The sequence below is a fragment of the Barbus barbus genome, assembly GCF_936440315.1.
Source record: "Barbus barbus genome assembly, chromosome: 47".
In the NCBI taxonomy this organism is placed as follows: Eukaryota; Metazoa; Chordata; class Actinopteri; order Cypriniformes; family Cyprinidae; genus Barbus; species Barbus barbus.
Genome location: NC_136725.1, coordinates 5,984,336 through 6,010,373, shown reverse-complemented (window position 1 = coordinate 6,010,373; position 26,038 = coordinate 5,984,336). Strand labels below are relative to the sequence as shown.

General features: G+C 36.3%; 1 protein-coding gene across 2 annotated transcripts in view; it reads right to left on the bottom strand.

Moving 5' to 3' along the window:
• strbp (spermatid perinuclear RNA binding protein) overlaps positions 1-26,038 on the bottom strand; it is a 96,953-nt gene that overhangs the window by 26,246 nt on the left and 44,669 nt on the right. For both annotated transcript variants that reach the window (XM_079410956.1, XM_079410955.1), the window contains exons 3-6: positions 12,961-13,102; positions 4,365-4,609; positions 4,059-4,248; positions 562-709 (exon numbers count right to left, since the gene is read on the bottom strand). In XM_079410956.1, the coding sequence (XP_079267082.1) occupies positions 562-709; positions 4,059-4,248; positions 4,365-4,609; positions 12,961-12,963 (586 nt within the window). In that variant the 5' untranslated portion in view covers positions 12,964-13,102. The remainder of the gene's footprint in view (positions 1-561; positions 710-4,058; positions 4,249-4,364; positions 4,610-12,960; positions 13,103-26,038) is intronic.

The following is a 26,038-nucleotide window of genomic DNA, read 5'->3' as shown; positions in this document are numbered from 1 at the left end:
TTTCATTTATCAGTGAACTATCCTTTTAACCGACAGATGAAAGGCGTGAAAACAGCATGTGCACCTGGCACCCTTGCTAAAATTGTACCCAAAATGCACTGGGCTGATCTTACTGCCCTAAGTATGTAATATGGATGAACATCCCGCCCCACATTGTTCTTAACTAAACATTTGGTTTCCACTCCGTAATGTCCCAATATAGAACTAAACGGCTCTGTGTCTTTCATCTCTCTTATGCTCCTCCCACTCTTTTCCAGCACCTCCTGTGAGTGGCTTGAGGGTCAAGAGTATGACAGCACGAAGACCACTCAACCTGCTGCCGAATCAGCTCTGCGTGCGTGCGTGTGTGTGTGAGTGTGTGTGTTTGTGTGTTTAGACTACAGATGAGTCCAGCGCTGTGTGTGGCCCTGAGAGAGTGTTCTGGATACAGAGTAAGGAAGAGATGAAAGCTTCTTCTAATGGACCATCACTAACACACACACAAACACATTCATCCATCCCCTCCCTCATCTGCTGTTTAGCAAAAGAAGAGGAAAACGTTGGTCACATGCAGGCACAAACCTTGCTCCTCCGTCTCGTCGTCGTCGTCTCTCATCTGCGGGGAGGTGAGCGTCACCTTCAGCGTGAGTTTGGGGTCTGTTGTGGTGCAGACCAAGATGGCGGCCTCGGGGATAGAGCTCTGTACCTCATACTTCTCCTCTGTCAGCTTCTGTAAGGGTCAGAGGTCAAAGGTCAAAAACAAACAAAGATGATACAGCATGAATTATCTTGTACTTAGCTCTATAGAAGGGTATAGTTGTGATCTATTTAACTGGATAATATCATGGAAAAATTAAACTTCTTGCTGGGTTATTTGAAAATTATTTGATGCACTAAACAAGGGTTTCACTATATACTAGTATTGACGATGACCATATTTAAAAGATGAAACACTGATATCATGTTAAAAACACATATGAAAATGTACATTTACATTTGATAATTTAGCAGATGCTTTTATCCAAAAGAAATTACCAACAAGGGTAATAGAAGAGCATTAAAAGAGCAACAATATATAAGTGCTGTGACAAGTTCAGGTTAGTCTAACGCAATACAAATAGCAAGGTTTCTTTTATTTTTTATAATAAATAAAAAGGATAAAAAGTAGATAGAATAGATAGAGCTAGTGTTAGAGGGTCAAGCGTGAAAATCAGTTATGAAAATATGAAAATGGTTATGAAATAATATTATGAAAATGGTTCACTCCAATTTATTTTAGGTGGTGATATTGCATCTTATCACTGGTTGACAACCGACATAAACCTTTTTTGCAAAACGTCTATTGATATCTTCATAATATCATTATTGTAAATTCTTTTGGCCATTATAATCATGTGGTGAAACCGTGATAACATGCAGAAGTCATGTTAAAAAATAAAATAAAAATAAAAATTAAGAAGTTAATTTTAAAAATTAAATCTAAACTGTGGCTATTTTTGCTAGAAGACACCTCAATATAAATTATTATTTTTAATTTTGTTTTTAACCTTTAGACAATTTTTTTGTTTTTGAGCATCAGGCTTTTATGGCTCAGAGATCTTACAGAGATACCAGACTACTTACATAAATTCCATATTAATATCAATTGTCACTCTACATCTCCTAGTAATGTCTTCGTAAGATGATTTTTAAATGCTTAATTTTATGATTGATGCTCTGTAGTTTCAAAACATATAATGCAATGAAATACAATGATGATAGAGAAATGAACAAATAAACGTTCCACAGAACAGAGTTAAAAGTGCAGAACACAACCTTTCCATTCTTGTCCAGTTTGATTCAAAGTAGGTAAGTCTTTGGAATCCCATGGCCACAGCTGGTCGCAATACATTTACAAACCAGATTATAAAGTGGGACCTAGACAGCGCAGATGCTTGCTTTAATGTTTAATGTAATCTGGTTTGATGTGGGGGACGGCTCTGTAATCCATTCAATTAATTCCAGCCACACATTCTCAATCTGCCTGCTCTTTTCATGTAAATCAGAGATCAATTACATCTCCCACTGCAGTGACCCGTGTGTGTGTGTGCCGACTGCTATATAGAGCGCATTTCCTTCATGCATTCACATGCTGCTAAAGACAGGTAATGTGCACGTCTATCACTCAATCACTGATGTAAGGGCTCTGACGATAGAGAGAGAAAGCGGAAGCAAGTAGGGTAAAGCAGTCTACTGCCGTTTCCATTAAGAACAGATCCATTATACGGAGACTTGACCTGCTGGCAGTACGGTCTGCTTTAATGGGATTTGTGTCTGGGGTCTGTTGTGTGTGTGGGAGGCTCAGACTGGGTCACCGCTGATCACCCCGTTCCCTTGGCCTGTCCTAAGTGTCTAATTAGGGAAGCTGGTTGCTGGCAGGTTTATATTAATTACACATGATGAATATAAATAGAGCAGGTCTGTTTTGGAAGTTGCAATTTTTCTGTATTGAAATCTGCAATGTTTAATTTTCCTCAAAACATATGCGTTCATGACTACAGCAGAGTAAAATACATTCAAATATGTAGTATCAGATAAAATACATAGTCATAAAACTTTATACATGCTGAAAAAGTGCCGAAAAGTTTATATATGTTAAACTGAGACTAGCGTGATAGACTCACTGACTGACCTGTTATAATCACATAATATCAGTAAAAAACATTTTTACATATGAAAAGGGCAAGAAATCAGAAACGGATGATATATAACTATTGTTTACATGGAGCAAATTCCTTTTATAGGAATTACATGAACAAAATTGAAAGTTTATCTGCATGAACCAGCAGAATTATTACAGCTTTATAGCTCTATTTTTTTATGTCAGAATTCATAAGTGCAAAAATGCACATTTCACATTTTTGCTCTCTGCTTTTAAACCCTCTAGACTGTCTTGTCCCATAGAGACTTGTCCCGTTCTTGTCCCACAGACTAAATTAATTACTGAAAACATTTTTTTTTATTAGCATGAACTGATATAAGTGAAAAGAAATCAGTGTTGTTTTATAAGTATTTATATTAGTGCTGTGAAACGATTAATCGCATCCAAAATACAAGTTTTTGTTTACATAATATATGTATGTGTGTGTACTGTTTATATTTATTATGTAAATATAAATACACACACACACACACGTATACATTTAAGAAAAATATGTTATGTTTATGTATTAAACATTTATATATGATTTAATTTATATGAATATAAATATATACATGTAAATACATGTATATATTTTCAAAATATATGCTGTATGTGTGTGTCTTTATGTATACATAATAAATATACAGTGCGCACACATTATGTAAACAAAAACGTTTATTTTGGATGCGATTAATCATTTGACAGCACTAATTTATATATAATATTTAATCATATTTATTATACCATTAATTTTATTATTTACATTTTTAATTTTAGTTTAGGTTTTAGTAATTTAATGTGCTTGTCATTTTGTATTTCGTTTTTTAAAAATATTTCTATTTTAGATTTATTTTATTATTATTTTAGCTTTTTAGAACTTCATCTTCATCAGTACTTAGTTTTTCATCTAATATGTAAATGTTATTTTATTTCAGCTTTATTTTAATAAACAAACATGATATTTAATAGTTTTAGGTGATATACATTTTTTTTCATTTGTATTTATGTATTGCAAATAATGGAAATTTCAGAAGCCGTTGAGCTCATTTCAGGAAAAATTGCAGCAATATTGCAAGATCAATTTGGTAACAAATCACATTTACAAGCATATTTTAACGAGTGCATTAACATGAAATATGCTTGGCTGTTAGCAAACAACACATTAAATCCAGATAAAAACTGGTCAGTGGCAAGCAAGCATCTCTTGTTCTTCAGGGAAAACTAGCTGCAGTGTACCGCAGTGCAGTCTTTCAACAGATGAAACTCAAACAATAAAAAGAAAGTGTCTTTTGGGTGTATATTTTTATCCACAGCAGATCAAAACTCCCGCAGTACAGGAGGTTGTGTGGTCAGTGTGTATTTCGGTAGTTCATGTAGTTTGTGTGTGTGCTGTCACCTCGATCTGAAGCGGGAGGTTGTCACAGACGGTGCACAGCAGTGTCTTGGTGGGCTTCTCTCGGCACATGAGCACCAGCTCCAGATCCATGTCATCTTTAATCAGGAGGCCTTTGGCCACCAGACCGATCCTTATCACGCCACACAACACCCGTCCTTCACTGGGACCGCTACTACAGCTGCTGTCCTCGCTGAGACAACACACAACATCAATGTGATCCGAATTAATGATGTGCAATATACAGATCCAATAAATCAAAAGCAGCTTTTTAGCAGAAATCTGTCTATTTTCCCAGCATGCACTCACTTTGTGCTGCTTTCTGGTGATTCGTCCGCACTGGCCTCGGTCGTCTCCTCCTGTGTGCTGGATGAATTTGGTTGATTTGATTGGCTGGCTTGAGTCTGGTCCATCCAATCAGACACATGTTTCAGGGCACGCTCCACGGTGGAGACAAGGCTCTGTACCGCCTCCAGGGCCTCAGATGAAGGGTAGATGGTGGAGTGCTTGGCCATGACGTGACGGTCATCGTTCCCAAACGACCGAATGGACCTCTGATGGAGAGAAAACACTTGTTAGCTTGATTCAGTGTAGTGAGAAACAATACATAACCTTGTAGTTGTAGATGCAATGAATAGAGTGCGCACAACTTTGTCTTAGACGTTCATTTTAAGTAATTAACCGACTTCTTCTGTGAAAGTCGCATTACAAGTTTTTTGTAAACTTTTTACAATCATTCACTTAGCTTTGGCCTTGTCCCGAACCCAGTCTTTGAATTACGTAAATCCATTGAATATATATATAAATAAAATGGAAATAATAAAACATTTGGGGACCATTAATCATATTTGATAGTAAAAACATTTATAATGTTACAAAGTATTTTTATTTGAGTTAAATGCTGTTCTTTTGAACTTTCTGTTCATCAAATAATTCTGCAAAATTATGAAGCAGCACAACTATTTTCAACATGGCAATAAGAACTGTTTCTTGAGCATCAAATCAGTATATTAGAATGATTTCTGAAGGATCATGTGACACTGAAGACTGGAGTAATGATACTGAAAATTCAGCTTTATGTCACAGGAATAAATTACATTTTACAATATATTAAAACAGAAAACAGTCATTATAAATTGTAGTAATATTTCACAATTTTTAAAATGTAAAAAGTGTTTTAATTTAATTTATTTCTCCATTTGCACAGGTTGAAAGTGCCAGAAACGAGATACCAGTAACACTGATAAAGGTGAGCTACACGCAAACACACACACTCTGCTATGTTAACAACTTGTGAAGATCACCTTGGCCGACTTCTTCAATTTATCTCCTAAAGTAAAGTGCACGTGTGAGACAGACGTGCAAGGTTAGAGCGAAGCGTTCAGCGGCAGATTAAACTTTAATCAATCAAACTCACCTCTGCTTGCCTTGATGGCAAAACAAACGTCTAGAGAAGTAACATCTACAGAGTTCACTTATGTGTGTCCAAAGCCGTATGTCACACCCGAGCCACCGGGAACACGCTGTATTAACCTGTGTCTGTGAGCGTCAGCGTGTTACACATCATCCTCACGGGTGGAAATCAATTTGAGCTTGGCGACAGTCACCCGACAACCTCTTCTAATCAGACATCGCTCCCGCTTACCCACAATCCTTCAGTCTTTCATCAGTCACCGTCAGTCTCTCACCTTCAGTCAATCTCTCATGTAACACCCCCCGCTTCACGACTAGATCTAATAACCACCCAATCCTTCCTGCATTAGTATTCAAGGTGGTGGGACGCGACCTAAAAATGAGTCGCAGGTCTGTACTGAAAAATAATGATCAGAAAATAATGCAACTAACAACATAACAGTGTTATTTTAGTATCACTGACAGTTATTATAGTTAACTACAACTAAAACCATAAAGAATGTTGTTACTTATACATAAAATACTAATATACTGTATAAATAAAATAAAATAAATGTTAACTGAAAAAACTAACTTATTTTATTTTAGAAAAAAAACATGAAAACATTTAAAAACAACAAATTAATAAAAAAATAAAAAAATCACAAAAACACAACATTCACACATTAAAAATTAAAACAAAAATAAAAACCAATTCAAAATATTAACAAAACCAACAATAGTATCTCAACGACACTAAAATAACAGCATTGACTATTATAATGTTTGCTAATATTTTCATTTATATTTTATTTTCGGTTTTCATTTTCATTTTAAAGTTTGCCATTTGTATATGTTTTTTGCTTTGTTTTATGTTAAATGTGCATATAGTTTTATTATTTCTTTAGTTTTAGTTCTTTTAGTATTTCAGTTAAAACTAAATTAAATTAGAAATGTTGCTTTGGAAAGTTGGCAACTAGTTTCTTTAATATTGCTTTTTTTTTTTACATTAAAGCTTATTTTATTTCAAGTGCTTATTTTTTATGGGTTTTAGTTTTACTTAACTTTTAAAACGGGATGTTCTCTATGTATTTTGTTGCTTTCATTAGAGGTCAGGGGTTCAGTCAAAACACTGGTGCACCAGATAACAGCTATTAAACAACCTGGTCTCATAAAAATACGTACCTCTGTGCACTTTCTGTGCGACACCGTTTTACGTACCTTACTGCACGTTTCGCCGCAGTTTCAAAGAGAAATGTCCACTGAGTGGCACTAAAATACAGGTTAAATGCGTGAACCCTGGCATGTTTTTATTATGTTGATATAGGTACGTATTGCTGTGTTTTTATTATGTTGCTACAGGTACATACTACAGAGGTTCAGAATTCAAATATCCGGGGAATATGGAAATATGCCCTACACCAAACCCAACCCTAAACCTACCCGATAGTGTTAACAAATGCAAAACTGGTATAAAAACGTATTTGTTGATGCAACCGTGCCATTTCAACTTCCTTTTATGCAGATTTGAACAGTTTTGTCGAACTGTCGTTACACAGGATTCAAACCGGAACTCCTCGCCTGCTAAGTACGGCTCCATACTCCGTGAGCTACCAAGCAAACTTTCCGTCTATGAAAACCCATAGATACGAGGCTGGGTATGTGCGATGCTAACATTCAAAAGCATTAGTTTACAATTCTCCCAGCATATTAATATTGTTTTGAAGTCGTAACATGATATTCTTAAAAGTAATTGTGCGAAAAATACGCTTTATTAATCAAAACTGCATCTACCGTCTCCTACAATTCATCAGCACTACTTCACTGCAATTAATCTTTCTTGACACAATTTGCTCCTAGTTACAGTGTATGCGAATGTTAATTAGAGAGATAATGCAAACACAGGATAGTTTCATAAATGGTTAAGATGCATAACATTTTGAAACATGAAATTAATAGCGTTTAAAGAGGATGAGTCTTTATATCTCTATACATCTCTTTTCAGCCATCAAAGCATTGTTTTCGTAACAAATTCCCTTCACTAATCAATTTATATAGAAAGAAATGGTTATTTAGCTCATTAATTTGTTAAAAGAGCTGCACATTCTTGGATTCAGTCTAAAGAATTGATTCATTTCAAAAGGAAGCTTTGGCCACTACGTTACATAGTATTTATTTTTTAAAAATTGAGAAATGCATTGCATTTCTATCAGTAGTAGTAGTATATTTTTATTTAATGCTGTTAGGCTATTTTCATGGCAAAAACAATAAAAAAAAAAATACAATTATAACAATTACAATAAAAACAAGCAAACAAGTTATATTTACATTTACTTTTTTTTTTACATTTTGCATTTCTATCAATTTATTTATTTATTTTTAAATCACCTATTTTAAAATTTAGGTGACCTTAGCCATCATCTAACACAGGGGTCTCCAACAAACGTAACCGGTCTCCAACACGGACCGGTTACGTTTTCGTAAAAAATCTCGCGGACTGGGGGTGGGGGGGTGTCTGGGTGTGTTGTGGATTGGGTCTTTAAACAGGTCTATTAATTTATACTGTTATCAGCACATGTTGAAGTAGATTCGTCTCTTGTCGTCTCTGAGAGAATATGCGCTGTTAATGCAGCGGGTTTTTTTTTTACTTTCACTTTCTGCATGACAGAAGTTAAGACGTTCACCGGCATAACTATTGCGCAAAGTTTACACGTTGCTTGTGTGATATCAATCGGCTCGCCTTTATGGTTTAAAACAGAAATATTTCCAGTATTGCGACATAACCGCAAACCCCCATGCATATGTATCTTAAACGCAAGGATACATGAAAGAGGAAACAAATTGGTATGCCACGCTGTCTGAAACATGTCTCTATTCTTGTGAGCGCTGGTCCGTATATCACAGATCAACTGCGATCTGTTTAAGCCCTAATAGCCTATATGACAGATCAGAACAATATTTTATTTACTAATTTAACATGAAGTCGTCAAATTGCGTCTCCATATCAATAGCATACAACGAAAATACAGAATAATTAGAGCAATCATTTATGCAAAATAAATAACAGAGCATCATATCTATACACATTTCCCCCCGAACGTTCTCCCGGTGGTTGGGGACCTCAAACACATTTAAATCTGTTCAAAGATATACAGTGATATTGTAAAATATTATGCAATTTAAATGACCTGTTTTCTATTTTAATATATTTTATAATGTAATTTATTCCTGTGATGCCATGTTAATTTTATCAGCATTATTTAAGCTTATTTTGGTTGAAAAACACTTAATATTTTACACTAACGCTTAATATGGAAACTGTGTTTTTTGGATTTTTAATTAATAGAAATGCCAAAAGAACAGCATTAAAATATAGATTTTTTTTTAATAACAGATTTTTTTTTTTTTACTGACACGTATGATCAATAAATTTAATGCATTACAAAAACAATTCTGCTGACCCAAAACATTTGAAGAGTAGCACAATCGCTAGCAAATCTGAAAATAAATGTCCAATTTCTTACTGTACGTTATAATACTGTACATTATCATTTTTGTAATGTAGAAGTTAGATGCATCACAGGAGCCGTTTCACGTTTAAGCTGTTTTACTTATTTTTGAAGCACATTTTCAATATGACCAAAAGTAACTGAAAAGACTACGTAAAACCAATAAAATGTATTTTTTTTTTAGATTTTTGTGCATTGAGAGCTAGTCTCTGTAGTCTCTTTCCGGCATGCATGCAGCAAAATACAGAAAAACTCTACGTCAGATAAAAAAAAAGGTAGGTGTTTACCACCAATCAAAACTTCCTATCAGTTCATTCATCATCCTTCACAGGACTAAATCTCTATGATTTCAGCTCTATTCAATACCAATGCTGTCTTTTCATTCCCTCACTCTTCCTGTAGCATTTCTCCATTCGACAGCAGACCTGCTCAATAGCGTATCAAAGCTACATCAGCAGTGCTGCAGTCCCCGGGGGGTGTGACCTTTCACGCAATATAGACATAAAAACGACACCGTGCATCCATCTTCTGAACGGCAGCTGTTGTTTAACTAGCAAGAAAGGAAAAACAAGATTCATTTGTTTCAATCGGAGTTCACCAAGTGACATTTTTACACTGGCGGCTGCTACCAGACAGCCGGGCTTGTTTGTCGAGTGCAAAGCGCTGATGTTTGAAGGCTGCAACCTTTAGCGGAGTTGATCAATTAGCCTGATGCAGAGTGAGCACTTTGACACCGCTAGACAAACTACGCATGTTTGAGAAGAGTAAAGGCAGCCTGGGCGAGCGTAGATCAGGGTCTTTCGGTATCTGCAGCAGCGGGTGGCTGGGATATAAAGATGCATCGGTGAGGTGGCCTCTCGATGGCATCGGGCCAGTATTTAAAAGGCAGTGCGCAGGGTTTATGAGGCGCTTCTAATGGCCGCCTGCGAGCGGCTGTAAAACATACTGGGAAGTGTAAAAGAGTGTAAAATAGCTAAGGAGGAGCATCTTAATCACACATCCCACCAGAGACAGAGGGAATGGATGGATAAGGATAGAAAGACACTTTGTAGGTACGCACCGATAATGATGCTCGGTATTTTCAACTACCTCATAAAACACATGCTACGAAAAACAAATCGCAATACCATAATTGAATCGTTATTTTTGATGACCAAAACAAATTATATCATCATTCACTCACCCTCAAGTTGTTCCACACCTGTATGAGTGTTAGACACAAAAGAAGATATTTTGAAGAGTACGGGTAACCAAAGAGTTGACGGTAGCCATTGACTTCCTTAGTAGGGAACAAAATACTATGGAAGTCAATGGCTACCAACAACTTAAGGGTGAGTAAATGACGACAGAATTTAAATTTTTGGTTGAACTATCCCTTGAACTTTGAATAAAAGGACAATGCAATGGCAGCCTAGAGGAAGCACATCTGCATGAAAAAGTGAACTTGAATTTGAAAGAATAAAAAAACAAAAAGTCCAAACATGCCTACACTGTTTAAAGAAATAAAAGTTGCAAATAAAACGTATGTTTTACAAGAAAACAATTTCAGTTTATATATTTTATATGTTTAATTCAATGCTTTACTTGCCCTTTGTTTGCTAAATTTTCCAGCAATTTCTAAACCAAAATTTCTATACCAAATCTTTTGTTTGTTGTGAAAAACTGATACTAACCATACTAACAATATTGCTAAAGATCTGCACATTAAGGCTGTAGAAATTCTGAATGGCGTTATGCATTCCCTGCTCAGAAAATCCTAAAGGAAAGCAAAGACTTGTTAGTGGAAGTTCTATTGTAATTTGGAACCAGTCCCAAAGGATCTTAATAAGAACTAATCAGAGGTTAACAGAACAATTGGATTCTCACTGAGTAGGATATTATTTGATTCTTAGTAGATTCTAATAGCATCCTTTAGGAGGCATTCCAAATTATGACAAAAATCCCAAAAGGAATCCTGAATACATTAATTTAGGATGGTTTTGTGACACTTGGGGGCAGAGTGAGAAAAAGAAAAAGCAAGCATGCATGTGTGTGTGTGTGTGTGTGTGTGTGAGAGAGAGAGAAAGTACATTCAAGCAATGGAGGGTTTCATTAAACCACTAGTTTAACGAATGGCACACTGGGGACACATTAAGACAAACAGATCTCAATCGAATGGAGTACGATGGGCATACACACACAGAAGGATCAAGCCGTTTAAAATTGAGGGGGCATGTGGATTTGGAAGTGCTTACTTAAAAAATAATAGTGTTGTAGCAAAGTTTGCATTCAGTAATGTGTATTTATGGCTCTTGCTCTGCTAATCAGATATATTAAATAACCACAAGAGGGGTCCTGGCATGTTTTGTTGTCTCTGTGTGTATATTTGAGGTCAGTGTTCAGTATTAAATTAATTACACGCCCCTAATTAAAATGTCTGCTAGTCAGGCAATGATCTGCAAAGCTCTGCCGCTACTTATTATAGACTCATAGGCATAGACATGAGCTGACCACAAACAGCTGTTGACTGATGCAGGTCTTCTTGATGAGTGTGTGTGCATGTGAATGTGTGATGAAATTGACACAAACAGACTGTGACGGTGTGAGTGAGCAGCTCTCTGATGCCCAAAGTGTGTAAATCTCAAGCGGCCCCAGAACACAGGCCTGGGGAACACCACCTTACAAATGTGTATATACACACATCTTGTTTACAGAAATGCAAGCAATCAGTGCATGCTTTGCATAGATGGTCCCTTTGTGACATGCTGCTGTTTAGCACTGAAAATTATTTTTATTCGTTCCTAATTTTTAGTAAAAACATGGTTACATAAAGCCACTTACAATGAAAGTGCTTAAAAGGCTGAAACATGAACCTTGTATTTTTGTTAAAGCTTTTAAATTTGTCCCTAAAATTAGTATTATTTAGGCTTTAAAATGGTCTAAATTTAAATTTGTGCAGTGGTTATGTAATTCCAGAGCTTATAAAATAAAGGGTTTTTTTTTTGCAGATTTTCTTTTTTTTTTTTTACATTGACTTATTTATTTAGAAGGTTGTTTGTTGACCTCATTAATTAAATTTTGCACAAAGTCACCTGGTAAAATTGCATCATGTTGTATCTTTTGAGACTATATATTAAAAAGTATGCATTTTAGCATGTATTGTGTTACCTCCTTTACTTCCATTGTACGTCCAGAATGTTTGCTCATTTTTTAAACTGAGGAATGAGTCAAAATCATTTTCAAAATTACACAAGAAATGCTCTCGACAGAACTCAACAACAAAAAACAGAACCCTTCTATCAGCCAAAAACACAATACTCAGAATTGTGCATTAATTTTCAGACTGCCATTCGTTGCATAAGAGCACTGTGCACATTTTTTTCCCCCTAAAAGTCCATTTCTTTGGCATAGTGCAGGGTCAAGCTGACACACAGCCAGAGTGTGTGTTAGTGAGATTTTGTGTGTGTGTGTGTGTATGTGTTTCTGTGGGCTCTGCCACTTTGGCCACAGTTTGACAGGAAGTCGAGTGAAACCAGGAAGGTCACCTCGTTATGTGCAAAATAAATCAATACAGATACACAGAAGACACAGAAAGCCACTAGAGTGAGAGAAGTGGAAAGCGCTTGTGTATTTATGCATGTACGCGCTTACGTGTGCATATCCAAGGTCACCCCGGCAAAACTGGGTTAGCAATAGAGCACATGCTAGCAGGGCGCTCATTACGTTGGGTTATTTATGAACCTCCCCCCAACTCTCAGACTTTAATAATTCAAACAGCACAGCCCTACACTCCCATGAGACCCTGCTACCACAAGCCGGAGGTGAGGGCCATTAATCAAATGCTGATCTCCTCCCCCCTTTTCTCTTTTTCTCGCAAACCCCCATCACATTTTCTCGATCACATCTTGGCTGGTTTTAGATTAGAGCAGTTTGGACAGAAACACGTGTAAGGGAGATTTCGCAATTTAGACATCAACCATGTGCGATACTTAACCAGCCACAAACAGAAGATGAGGGGTTTTTACCATGGCGGCTGGAGGGTTGCAAGGCGCGGTGTGTCCGTGAACGTGTGTGCGCGAGCGCGGAGTGTGGAGACGGGGGTCTCGGGACACCCTCTCCTCATGCGCTCGCCTCTCTGTCCCCCCGCTGCGCCCGACTGCACAAAACCTGCGAGACAGACAGAGAACAACATTAATTACATGATGTATCCTGTGCATTTTTAGTATTATTAGCATTACACAGGGTTAGTGCACAAAATGGACAAACAGCATTGAAACTAGGGGACTAAATGTGTAGCATCACAAACCCTCACACACGCTTCCCTCAGGAAGTATCAGTGACTCTTTGCTTGAAAATGAGCAATGCAGTATATGGACGTTATACATATTTCATGATCTGGGTGCTGCCACACAACTGAGATGCGGCCTGTTGTTCTGTCGGTTTATTTCCCAACACAGCAAAGTGTTTGCATGTATATTAGTTTTACAGATCACTTACCTGAGACAGTTTATCAGGCTTATCTTGCAAAGTGCTTCCTCTGCTTAAGACAAATATGGCTATAATGTGAAAGTCATCTCAACACACTCGCCGGAATCGTTTTGAGTGGCGGCAATAACCATAATTTGTGGATCAAACATTGAACTGTAAATTTTCACTCCACTTAATCCCTTCTTATCTGGCCAAATGTCTTCCCTGTATTAATGCAATTTCCCTGGAATATAATTTCATTCTCTGGATTATAGCTTTCAGAGCTGAACAGATGTACTATAAAAAAAAGGAGTTCAGGCCAAAAAATGTTGTTGTTTTTTTTTTAAGAATATCCAAAAACTGTGAGGGTAGAGAGCTGATCTCATTCGTATTTCAAGATAATTTGAAGGCTCTGCTTATAGCATATCATATAAAACCTTCTCACCTAATGTACATATTACCCAGCAATCCATAACCAAGATAATGATGAATAGGAAGAAATAGTGTAGCTCAATAGGGCACAGCTTATCTCCTGAGTCCCTTTATACCCCAAACCTCTACTTTGACATCCTTTTAAGAGATGAACAAGTATATCTTGTGAGGGACTCCACACCGCTGCCAACAGCGCAATTACGCTCAAACGCAGCCCTGCAGATCTTCTGTAATAATATTCAGTGGAGTGTGTCCACACAGAGACATTCACAGTCTGCTCGCTGACGGCCCTGCTGTCACTGCCTCGTTATCAGCGTCACAATCTGCTGAAAACACACCGCATACCAAACCAGACCTTTCAGGGAGCTCATTAGCCCTGAACTGACGAACATTTAAACATGTAAATGACTATCACCTCACTAGACTGATCATTAAATGTGCTGCACGTATACAAACTTCAACGCTGTCTAGTTTACAACTGTACATCAATAATTACAAGACAAGTAGATTTCTGCATGAGGTTTACCTCAAACAGACGAACAAAATCCTTTCATTATGTTCAGTGACATGGAAATAAATATTATATTGACTTTCCACTTCCAATTACTGATTATTCACTACCGCACTCATCTGGCACAAAAACAATGCTTTTGAAACATCTTCATTTGGCGGGTTTTCTCAGTAATTATTGATAATGTGATTAATGAATCACCGTATTATGTAATTCAGTTAAATGTTTTCATCAATTAGTAATACTTCTCACAATTTTCCCCAAAAAACTCAAACTGTGACTCAAATAAAATGGAAATGACAGTGAATTCAGTGACAAATAAGAAAAAGGAAAATACTTAAAAGATCTAGTTTTAAAATAGTGCTGTCAAACGATTAATCGCATCCAAAATAAAAGTTTTTGTTTACATAATATATATGTGTGTGTGCTGTGTACATTTATCATGTATATATAAAGACACACAGTATATATTTTGAAAATATTTACATGTATATATTTATGTCCATATAATTTATATAATATATAAATATATTTAATATATAAATATATCATGTTTTCTGAAATATATACATGCATGTGTGTGTATTTATATACACATAATAAACAGCACACACACACATATATTATGTAAACAAAAACTTTTATTTTGGATGTGATTAATCGTTTGACAGCACTATTTTAAACACATGCCAAGTTGTATAAAAAAACTAAATTAAAAAACACTCTTTGTGTTCATATTGCATTCAAGGTCTTAGAAATGTTTTACACCATTTTAAACAAACATTAGGCCTAAAGATAAAAAGTCAAAGTCTTTAAGGTATCAGTTGCACAAGTAATACACTTTACAATCTCACTATAACTAACTTAAATTGCTTATTAGCATGCACATTACTAGCATATTGGCTCTTTATTAGTATTTATAAAGCACATATTAATGGCTTTAGATCCCTTAATCCGACACTATACCTACAGTAAGCTTAACCTTACTAACTTATTAATAAGAAGCAAATTAGGAGTTTGAGGGAAAATCCATAGTTAATAGTAAGAACTGGTCCCTAAACCCTCCCTTACGTATTGAATAAATGTTAACACATTAATTATTTTTGAAATGTTTTTGAAACACTGTATAAGGTAATTTTCTTAAATGATTCTTAAATATGAATGCATCCTGAAAAATTGTATACATCAAGCTGAGGTTCAGTTTGGGCTCATGAAGACAGCAGGAGATCATCGATTAGCATGCAGTGGTCAGATTGTGAAAAAGATATTTAACCTCAGTATTTCAGCATGAATAAGTAGACACATCCTTCAGCTTGGGGGGAACAAGTGAAAAGAATGAGATAAGCATTTCTCAACACTGCCCCCCCTGACCGACCTTCACTTTCACCTTCTTTCTGCCTGATGTCAATCCTTTAATCATTTTTTGGTTCCCTCTAGCAGTTTAGATAATAGAGGTATTAGAAGAGCATGAGCGAGAGGTGGCTTTAACTGGATTCTGTCATCAGGACAGTCTGTAGATAGCCCGCGGTGACATCGCTGCCCCGAAAACAATTACAGTCCCACTTTGCTGCAGAAAAATAGGGGGGGGGGGTTCCCACCCTTTAAATCACTGCCAGGCTTTAAACGAAAATAGTAAGCCATACTGTACCTTATGTGCTGAACTTTTTAATAAAGTACTTATAAATGTATATTTGTTAGCATTAAAAGTTTAGAGAATAAACAAACATACAATGTTGAGACTTAAATTCAGTGAGTGGGTATTAATCTGAAAGATAAAGATAACACAGGTTTGTTTGCTTATATGAAGTGCATTGTTCCAACAGTCAGTATTGTTTTAATATTGAGATCAGGGTTCGAACTCGGGACACCTGAAGCACAACGGCGCTATATGTTGGCACGTTGCCCACGAGGCTATCGGCACCGACCTATTATAGTTTTTATTAATATTTTGAATCATGTTTTATTTAGATTTTTTGCTTTCATGTTACTTTTCCTATTACTACTTTTTTTAGTTTTTGTTAAGAAGTAAATGTTGCAGTGTTAACAGCTGAAGTAAAATAAAATTGTTTTTTTTCTATTTTATTTTAGTTCAGTAAACATGTATTTTATTTCAAGTAAAGGTTTTTTCGTGGTTTTAATTTGAGGTAACAATAACCACCATATTTTGTGTTTGACAGTAGTTTTTTTTTATTACCCATAACTGCTCAAAAATCATAATTGGATGTTTCTTTTAATTGTTTAACTTCTTTATTTTTCTAAAACAGATAACAAGTCTAGTTGTTAAATTTCACCCCCACCCCCCCAGAATGTTTTTTAAATAGCATTTAATTGTATTTAGAAGACGATGCTAGTCTTACCAAGACAAAGGAGTCAGACATTTTATAAACAAAAATTAAAAAAATGCAATTTCCATCATTAAACAAATTGAGATCTGGGAAAAGACACTTTTTTTACTTTCAGAAAATGTCTGAAAAGGAAAGTGCTCATAGTTTAAGAATAACCAAATGATATTAATTTTGTTATAAATTGTCCTTTAAAGAGCTTAAAAAAATGTTCAAAAAATGACCCTTAAAACAGAACTTCTTATCACAATTCATTAATAACCAGCAGTTATTTTATCTATTTAAATGAATTGGTGTCAAAACTCATTAAAACACATCAATCCACCTGAGACTTGAGACAACAGGGAGCTAGTAAAGAAAAACATTGTTTTCATCTAGCAAACAGAAAGAGATTTCAAGAGGGGAGTAGGTTACGATCATATCTTTGCCCCAGCGCTACTAATTACACGCATTCATTTTCTTTTTCTTTCGTTCTTCTCTGCATTTTAAGGGAAGCTGTTAATTTCTTCTCTAGGGTAATCAACAGACAGAAGCTGGTATTAAACGAAAGCGCCTTTCAGTCAGAGCCTAGCAGATGTTTTCTACAAGTTTGCCATTTATTTACCATCCAGAGACTCCCAAAATCTCAAAATGAGCTTGTGTTCGCATTTGTGCTCCCTCATTACAAAACACCCAACCAGATTCCTCTAAGGAAAACCATTCTGGCCTGCAGGCAAAAGGCACTGGCATGGCGGATGGTGTCTCATTAGTACGAGGTTGCCAGATCAGCGCCACACTTCTCTGCACACTGATTATTGGATGGCCACTTAATGAATCTTACACATGGCAAACCGCACCTGCTCCCGCGGAAAAGACTCAGGCGTGTGCAATAAACAGATGTTTACAAACCATCAGTCTGGGAAATGAAACTGTAGGAACTGTTATGTTTAGGTTATCGGTGGCCGGTGGGTTATTCTTACAGCTGTATATGGAGTTGTGTATTGACGCTTCTATGAGTTTAAACACCATTGCACATGCAAATGTTTACTTCAGAGCCATTTTTACCTCTTTGGCTAAGTCTATTAATAGGGACCTCAACGCACCTCTATACTGAGAGTGTTTACAGAAGGAAATACTGAATTTCTGAATAAACCATACTTGTGTATTCCTCACTAGTGTGTTCTGCAGATAAACATGCTGGTTGAGTCCTGTTTTACACCCAGACAAAGGCACAAATAAATGTACATGCACAGAAAGCCAAAGAAGCTCTTCTCATGAAGCTTGCTGAACTCTATTCAAAATCGGAGGTTTCTAGATGTGGCTGCATAATTCATAACTGTGAGGTGTTTAATTTATATTTGTGCAGCAGTGAAGTCAAGGTTCCAGCTCAAATACATGTAAACAAATCATCGACACGTTGAGCTGAATGACAGCACTGAGAAACAGCCATCACCGTTTCCTATTCTTATGCTCAACAAACAAGACGTTCTGAAAGGAAAAAAAAACAGACAGATGAAAGAGAAGAGAAAAGTCTTTTGTTTTTTACCCATTTTAACCTGTATAAACATTCACTCAAAAGAGACGCCAAGGATTAATTCAGAGACATGAGGGGAAAAATGAGAGTCTAGGATAAAGAAAATATATATTTTTAACATTTATTTAACATTTTTTACACATTTATAATGTAATTATTATTTATTTATTATTATAATTTATAATATAATTATTTTCAGAAATGTGTTTTAATAATATATAGGTAAAAAAGGTAAAAACTACTACTTTTTTCACAATGTCATGAATTATTAGTAAGATTTTTAATGTTTTTAATGGAGTCTCTTATGCTCCTCAAGGCTGTATTTATTTGATCAAAAATAGGCTACAAAGAAAAACTTATATTGTGAAATATTGCAATTTCTAATAGGCCTATTCAGGGCTCCAGACAAAAAAATCGAGTAAGGAGCCATTGGCTCCTATAAAAGAAAAACTTAGGCGCCAAATTATTTTTTTAGGTGCCACAGAATAAAAGTGGTTTATTTTATTATTATCATTTTATTTTTCCCCCCTATTTTAACATTTCAATCATTTTGTCATGTGTTTGTCTTATCTTTTCTAGGCTTTATCAGCATTTTAATCCATCTTGTAGATGATCAGGTCGACCGGGGGACTAAGGTTCACTTAAAGTGTGAATTAAATGTCTTTTACAACTTGAAATATACAGTCACAAAGAATTGTTCGTTACACAGAATCTGTACCAATATCATGGACCATAAGCATCACTTGGCAACTGAGTGCAGTGCATCATATAAATGTTGTCACGTCTTTCACACATTCAGTCTGTTTTTCTTCATTAGTAAAATGCAATTTTATAGGAGGAGTTGAATCATGTACAACAGAATAAGTAAAAATATTAATATGCAACAGCGCATAAATATAGCAAAACGCTCCTCTTTATAGTTATTTTTCTAGCTGACTGATGAGTTTATGGACACTGAGTGGTTATTCTGAGGTCAATGTATTACAATGCAATGTTTACAAGCTTTATACATTTCCTCAGTTTCAAACAATGAGCTTTTACATAAAACATTTCAGTAAGTTGTACTATAGGCTTTCTTATTGCCTACCTTTTGATCATGTTCATTTCATACTATAGTAGTAAATCGAAATATATAATGGGTTCACTTGCTGCTTTAACTGAGGTGCTAAAGAGATCGCGCCTGAGCATTAAGTGCGATACTCTCCGCTCGCGCGATCCGGACGCATACACGGACCGTGTGGACGCGGGGTACTGCTGTTTATATTACCGAAAGTGTGCGCTTGTGGTCCGCATTAAAGAGCACCCAAACCGCATCATTTGAATTTCCTAGCATTTTAAAGCTGATACTTTGTTTATTAAAAAGTAAGACAGCACAAAGCTTTTTGCGATTACTGGATGGCAAGTGCGCTTCAAATAACAGGAAGCATTAACAGAACACAGCATATAGACTAAGATCTCGATAAGAAGATCGACCGGACAAGTGTAAATGCATCTGGTTGTTGAAACCACATATGGTAATTTTACTCCTCCCATAATATTAAAATAATAGACGTGTGAGAGCGTTTTATAGGCTATATGGCATGTTATAGTCAGATATGACAGCGCAATGCAACAAGCATCACCGCGGATGAGTAGCGGAGTATTTCTTCAGCAAGCGACGCGCAAACTGAATGAACCTGAAAGTAAGCCGCAGACGCTCAACACACAATCTTCTTCATTAAAAGTAGCGAGACTAGCCTATCTTTCCAGTGCTGATGCCGCGCGCTCTCTTGATATTGAAATTAGCTGATAATTAATAAAATTATCCATTGCTTTCATTGACGTGAACTCCGTTATATTTGCATATGAAGCAGGAATTGAAGAACGGATTTATATCCGTTTTGCGAAGACACATTTATGTGGCCAAGTGTAAATGGGGAAACGTTTTAACAAATCATATAGATATCCGATCAGAGAAAATGCATGAAGTGACCAGGTGTAAACAGGCCCTTTCAGGTCTCTCTCACTGCGTTCAGCAGACTGTGTGCGGCAGAGACGAGGACTGTTTGAAACTCTTTTCCAGTAAAACTTTGATGCGCATCGTCTTATGTAAGTTTAATACGTGAACATAACAAAAGATGTGAGCGCAAAACAATCGGGAAAAAAGTCCTTTCATGCAAATTATATATAGTCGCCAGTGGCGACCTCAGCAAAAACTTCACTCGCAAATTAATATTTTTGGTCGCAAATGCGACCATTTTAGTCGCAGTTTGGAGCCCTGCTATTGATTTCCTATTTTAAAACACCTTAAAATATATTTTATTTCTGTGACGCAGCACTAATTTTTTTACTCCAGTCTTTAGTGTAGTGTCACATGATCCTTCCAAAGTCATCCTAATATGCTGATTTATGATCAACGTTGAAACTGTTGTGCTGCTTAATATTTTTTTGGAAACTATGATCATTTTTCTTTGATTCTTTGATTAATAAAAAGTCAAAAAGAACAACATTTATTCAAAATAGAAATCTTTACTAACAATGTCTTTACTATCACTTTTTATCCATTTAACACATCCTTGCTGAATAAAAGTATTAATTTCTTAAAAAAATTAAAAAAAATAAAAAAAAATTATTGAATAAACGCTGTACTAAAAATCTTGAAAAAAAGTATCACAGGTCCCAAAAAATATTAAGCAGCGCAACCGTTTTCAACATCGATTATAAATCAGAATGATTTCTGAAGGATCACGTGACACTGAAGACTGGAGTAATGATGCTGAAAATTCAGCTTTGCAACACAGCAATAAATTACATTTTAAAGTATATTTATAATAGAAAAGTGTTATTTTAAATTGCAATAATATTTCATAAAATTACACAATTTTCAAATGCTTTTTTAAAGATCATTATCTTGTGTATTTGGTGTAACAGAATATGCTGACATGTTTTATTGTTCAAAAAAACATTATTTTTCAAATACTGTACATTATTGTAAGTCCTCTATGCCTCGCATCTCTCAAACGCTTCGATTTCTACAAAGCCCCTCCTTCTGACAAGCGCAGTCTGCTCTGATTGGCCAACTGGCACAGTGCATTGTGATTGGCCGAACACCACAAGCAGCGTCGGAAATGTAACGCCCCTTACCATAATCGCCAGCTTAAGCTTGTGAGGAGTCACTAATGAGGAGACGGCGAGTCAGGATCAGCAACTTCATCCTTGCGACACGAACTCAGAAAACATTAGTTTATTAGTAAATAATTCAAATATCTCCTTAGAATTTCCCGCAGACACGTTCATAGGTTATGTTTGATGGGGATTTGCAGTAAGCTTTAGCCTATTGCGTGCATTTGAACGCAGAACTATTCAGCTGCGCTGAAGTCACTTGTGCACACTAAACACCATCGAGCTGCTCTCAGTCGCGGCGCGGTCTTGTGTTGTTTCCACCAGCGCGGCAATTTTTTTCATCACTAATTGATGGATGTCTACAATATAAAATTAAGGAGAAACCCAAAACAGGCCCGAGGCCCGGCCCGCGTCTGAACTATGACGTGGAAATTGGCCCGAAGCCCGGCCCTAGAGGCGCAAATAAGTTGGGGGCCGAAATGCAGGGCTCTAACTGAAACACACTGCGTCTCCCTGACATGGCTTCATCAACACTACTGCGGTTACTGAAACCATGCCTTCTTTCTTTGCGTAAACATTTGGGCTGCATTATGCAAATATTTCCACATCTTGACGTCAAGATGTGGGGGCGTGTTTGAACGAGGCGTTTTAGGGGGCGTGGCAGAGTCTTAACTTTGATAAAGAATAGCTCTTTGGTTTTGAGACTTTAGTCTTTGCAACTTTAGGGATCTTATCTATGCACAATCAGCTTGTAACACTCCAAAGAGAAAAGAAAACTTGAAATCACATCATATGACCCCTTTAAACAAAAACGCCAAAAGAGGAAACTTTTCAATCCAGAATTGAAGAGAAAATTAATGAGATTTTAAAACAAGTTATGTGTATGAGCACTGAAGTCTTTTTTGATGATAAATCTGTAAAACAAAACAAAGACACCTTGAAAATTGAGGCACATCTCAGAAATACAGTTAATGGACAAAGAGAGGAAAGGCGTACAAAACTTGTTTAGCACTTACAGTTAAGAAGTGAACAAATACTTTCCTTCCAACTCTTCTAAACACAAGGCAACAGGATTCTTGAAATAAATTGTATAAAAAAACTACAGCAGATCTTTTTTTAACCTTTCACCTATTCTTCTCAGGGTGTGAGCACTTAAGTCAATTAGAAAATCTAGCATGCTTCAAAACACTCCTACAGCAGGACCATGCAGAGGTAAACTTAGCCAGCTAAAAAAAAAATCATCATGAACAGATGCATAAATCTCTTAACAACCTGCTCCATTCAAAGCAAGTGGGAAAAACACTAAAGGTACCAGTATAACGCTAACTGCTTACGATAAACACAAATGCAAACAAACACGCGTCATCTTCCAAAAATGATGTCCATTTACTGACATCATCTTCAAAGCTGACTTGTCTTCCTGGAATCTGGAGAGGAGTCTTGACTAAAAATGGCTTGTGTTGAAGTGGCAATGCATGAGAAATTGCAGCTTCACGCATTTGTTGATCCGACAGTGAAGAAAAACGCTGAACACACTATAGGGATAATGGATGCCATCAATAAACGAATAACTACATTGTCAATATTTAAGATGGAGAGGTGCTTCCTGCTGACTTTAGGTCGACCCTGTAGGGACGGAAACGAGGGAGAGGAGGATAACAAGGATAGAGAGATTACAAAGCAAAGAGTCCAGCAACTAGCGTGAAACTTCCTGTTGTCATCTGCCATCTCTCACTTAGACTCTCTTTTCCCTCCCATAATTCTCATTTGTCTCACTTCTACAGTATTGCCATTTCCTCAATCAACTTCGGACGGCCTAATGTGACGCCGACTAACAGATGCACAGCAGATGCAAAGATCCATCAGAGCAAACGCTTCCCAAACAAAACTCAATATTATACTGACAGGATTAAGCTGCTGTGTGTCATTTTTCACATGTTTGTCATTCATTTTGATGTGGCTAATGGCAGAGAAATGACACACTTTATCTTTAACAACTAAACAATCAATATTCCTTTCAAATGAAACAATTCAACTTAAAAGCTTCACTACACATTGGCTTGGGTTAAAGGTTTAGACATTAGTGTGGGCATAAACCTGATCTACAGTATTGGCTGACTCGTTTGTCTCGATAGCGCATTTCTAACGAGGAACAAAATGGCCTGGATTTATTATTAAATGAGATGCATCAAACTGATTCACACACACACACACACATAAACATGTTCAAACCCCCCCCACAGCGTATTATTCGAAAAACCTAAACTGCACAAACACACACGCTACAAATGCAAAAAGCAATCAATTGTTGTGGTATTAAAACTACAGAGAGCCTGAGCATGTATTCATTTAATGGGTGGTAAAGTAGTTGCTCTAAAATAAACCCACAAACTCAGACAGAGAAGATCTTTGAACTCAAGAGATTATGGCTGATTTTATAGACATTAAGATTATATGCACTTTTTTGTGTTTTAGGTTACGATAAAGTTCACAGAAGGCTGTGTCACAAGTGATGAAGAACTTTACAGCGTTCATTACAATTAACTTGAAAGGATTAATTCCAATAATTAAAGCAATGAACAATTACAAGTCGCTAAGCAAAATAATGAAATATTAAGAGCTTTGTTCGTTAGTATCACTCAGTAAAGTGTAACTAGTGTACACTGTAACAAACATAATAGCACAATATTACCCCCAAAATCCCATCTGAGCACACCAGACTCATTTACACCAGAAATAAACCATCTTTTTTTTTTTTTAGAAGTAGACCACAGACATTTACACAAAGGCACATTTCAAAGTTCACTGAATTTGAAATTAAGCTAATATAGAAATGCCATGAAATGTTTGGAGCAATATTACGCAATCACACAAAACACAAGCACAGTATCATGTATATAGTAAAAACTTTCATGCCAATCTATGCAATATTTGTTTACAAATTCTTAAAGGAAAATCTTACATTTTATGTTTCTAAGTGCTGTGTTACTAACTTCTCTGTACAGTGTATGTGTAATAAGCTTTTGCATAAATGACATGAACAAAAGTCCAGTTCACAAGCACAAAAACACTTCAGAGTTTCTCAAAGGCTGGTCTTGTTTGTGCATTCTGGGGTTACGGTGACACTTAAAAGACTTCCACAGACTTCCCAGGATGCTTTGAGCTGTAAAAATACAGCTGCCCATGTTACAAAACAAGAGCTTAAAGTGAAAGCCATTTAGAGTGGATTAGATCTCTGGAGAAGTGTTAATGGACAAAGAGAGGAAAGGCGTACAACACTTGTTTAGCACTTACAGTTAAGATACAGTATTGATGAAAACTTTAATAAAGGAAGGATGTACAAAAATGAAAAGGAAACAGAGCAGGGCAGAGGGAAAGTCAATGAAGTGAATAGATGCAGGAAAGACTGAGAAAATGACTGGAAACACCGCTGGACAAGAAAGAAAAGCAGATGATGGAAATATTAATGTGTGTGTTGTGTGTGTGTATATATGTGTTCACACAGGCGGATACAAGAGTGTGTGTGAGCGTGCAAATTCAGCGCGCTCAACATTTTGTACCCCGCTGATAAATCAAAGAGGCTCTTGAGTAGAACTGAGCCAAGACAACAGTTAAACAGCACAGCGGTCAACCCAAAATCATCATCTTCCCGTTTCCTTCAGACAGATTTCAAAGACATGATACATCACAGCTCACACGCTCTGTAGGTACACTACAAGTGACCATACTACTTCTTATAAAAGAGCAAAGTTTCCTTGACTAACAGATTTACATGACTGTTTTTAACCCTCTTACCGCACCTGGAATTAGGCCTAAACCTTTTGTTTTTGGTACTGTACCTTTAAGATACTGTCTGTTATGATGGCTACCCTATTATAAGTAAAATAAAAAAAGTTTTATTTTAACAAGTAACAAGTAAGTGTATTCACTTGTCTCAGTGTTTAGCGCATTTGCCGTTGCTAGGAAACGCTTATTTTTGTTTACTGTGTTGAGAGGTGCTGAAATCGCGTTTGGTCTCGTACTGTATCGCGTATCTTGTCAGTGTGTGCACTTGCTTGGCCATTTTTAGTTGATAAACAGGAAAGTGGGTCCAGCTGAATTGAAATGGTCATTTGTTGGATTGGTATAAAAAAGGTTATTATACTGCGGCAGCGGTCGTGTGAAGCCCTCGTAGTGTGAAGACCGAAGAGTGTAAAGACCTTCAACTCTACCGTGCGACTCCACCAAGGGATAGAAGTATCGCTTTTTATTTTAGTTTTTTCATTTATGTTTATTATTGAAATGTTATATGCATGTGTCAATTTTATTTAATTTCTTTATTTTCTTAAATATGTGGATATATAGTATTTATAGAGTTGTAACTTTTAGTTTTAGTTACTTTTTCTTATTTGTAAGTCGCTTTGGACAAAAGCGTCTGCTAAATGACTAAAGTAAGTAAGTAAGTAAAATGAATGACACCGGAGCAAGTACCAAATAGGTGTTAATGCGAACAATTTCTCTCAAAATATTTGAAACAAATCCTTCAGTCCAATTCGTGAACCGAATCTGTTGTTTTGCTGAAAAGAATCCGATTCAAAAGAACAATGTCCCCAAATCCAAAATCACTACAAGATGCCCGTAATCTGCTTACACACTGGATTTATAGAAAAATAAACTTTTATTCCTCAGACTTCCCGAGTGCATAAACATTCTAATTTTAAGAGGTACTTTTAAGCACTTCTCTACAATCTTCAAAG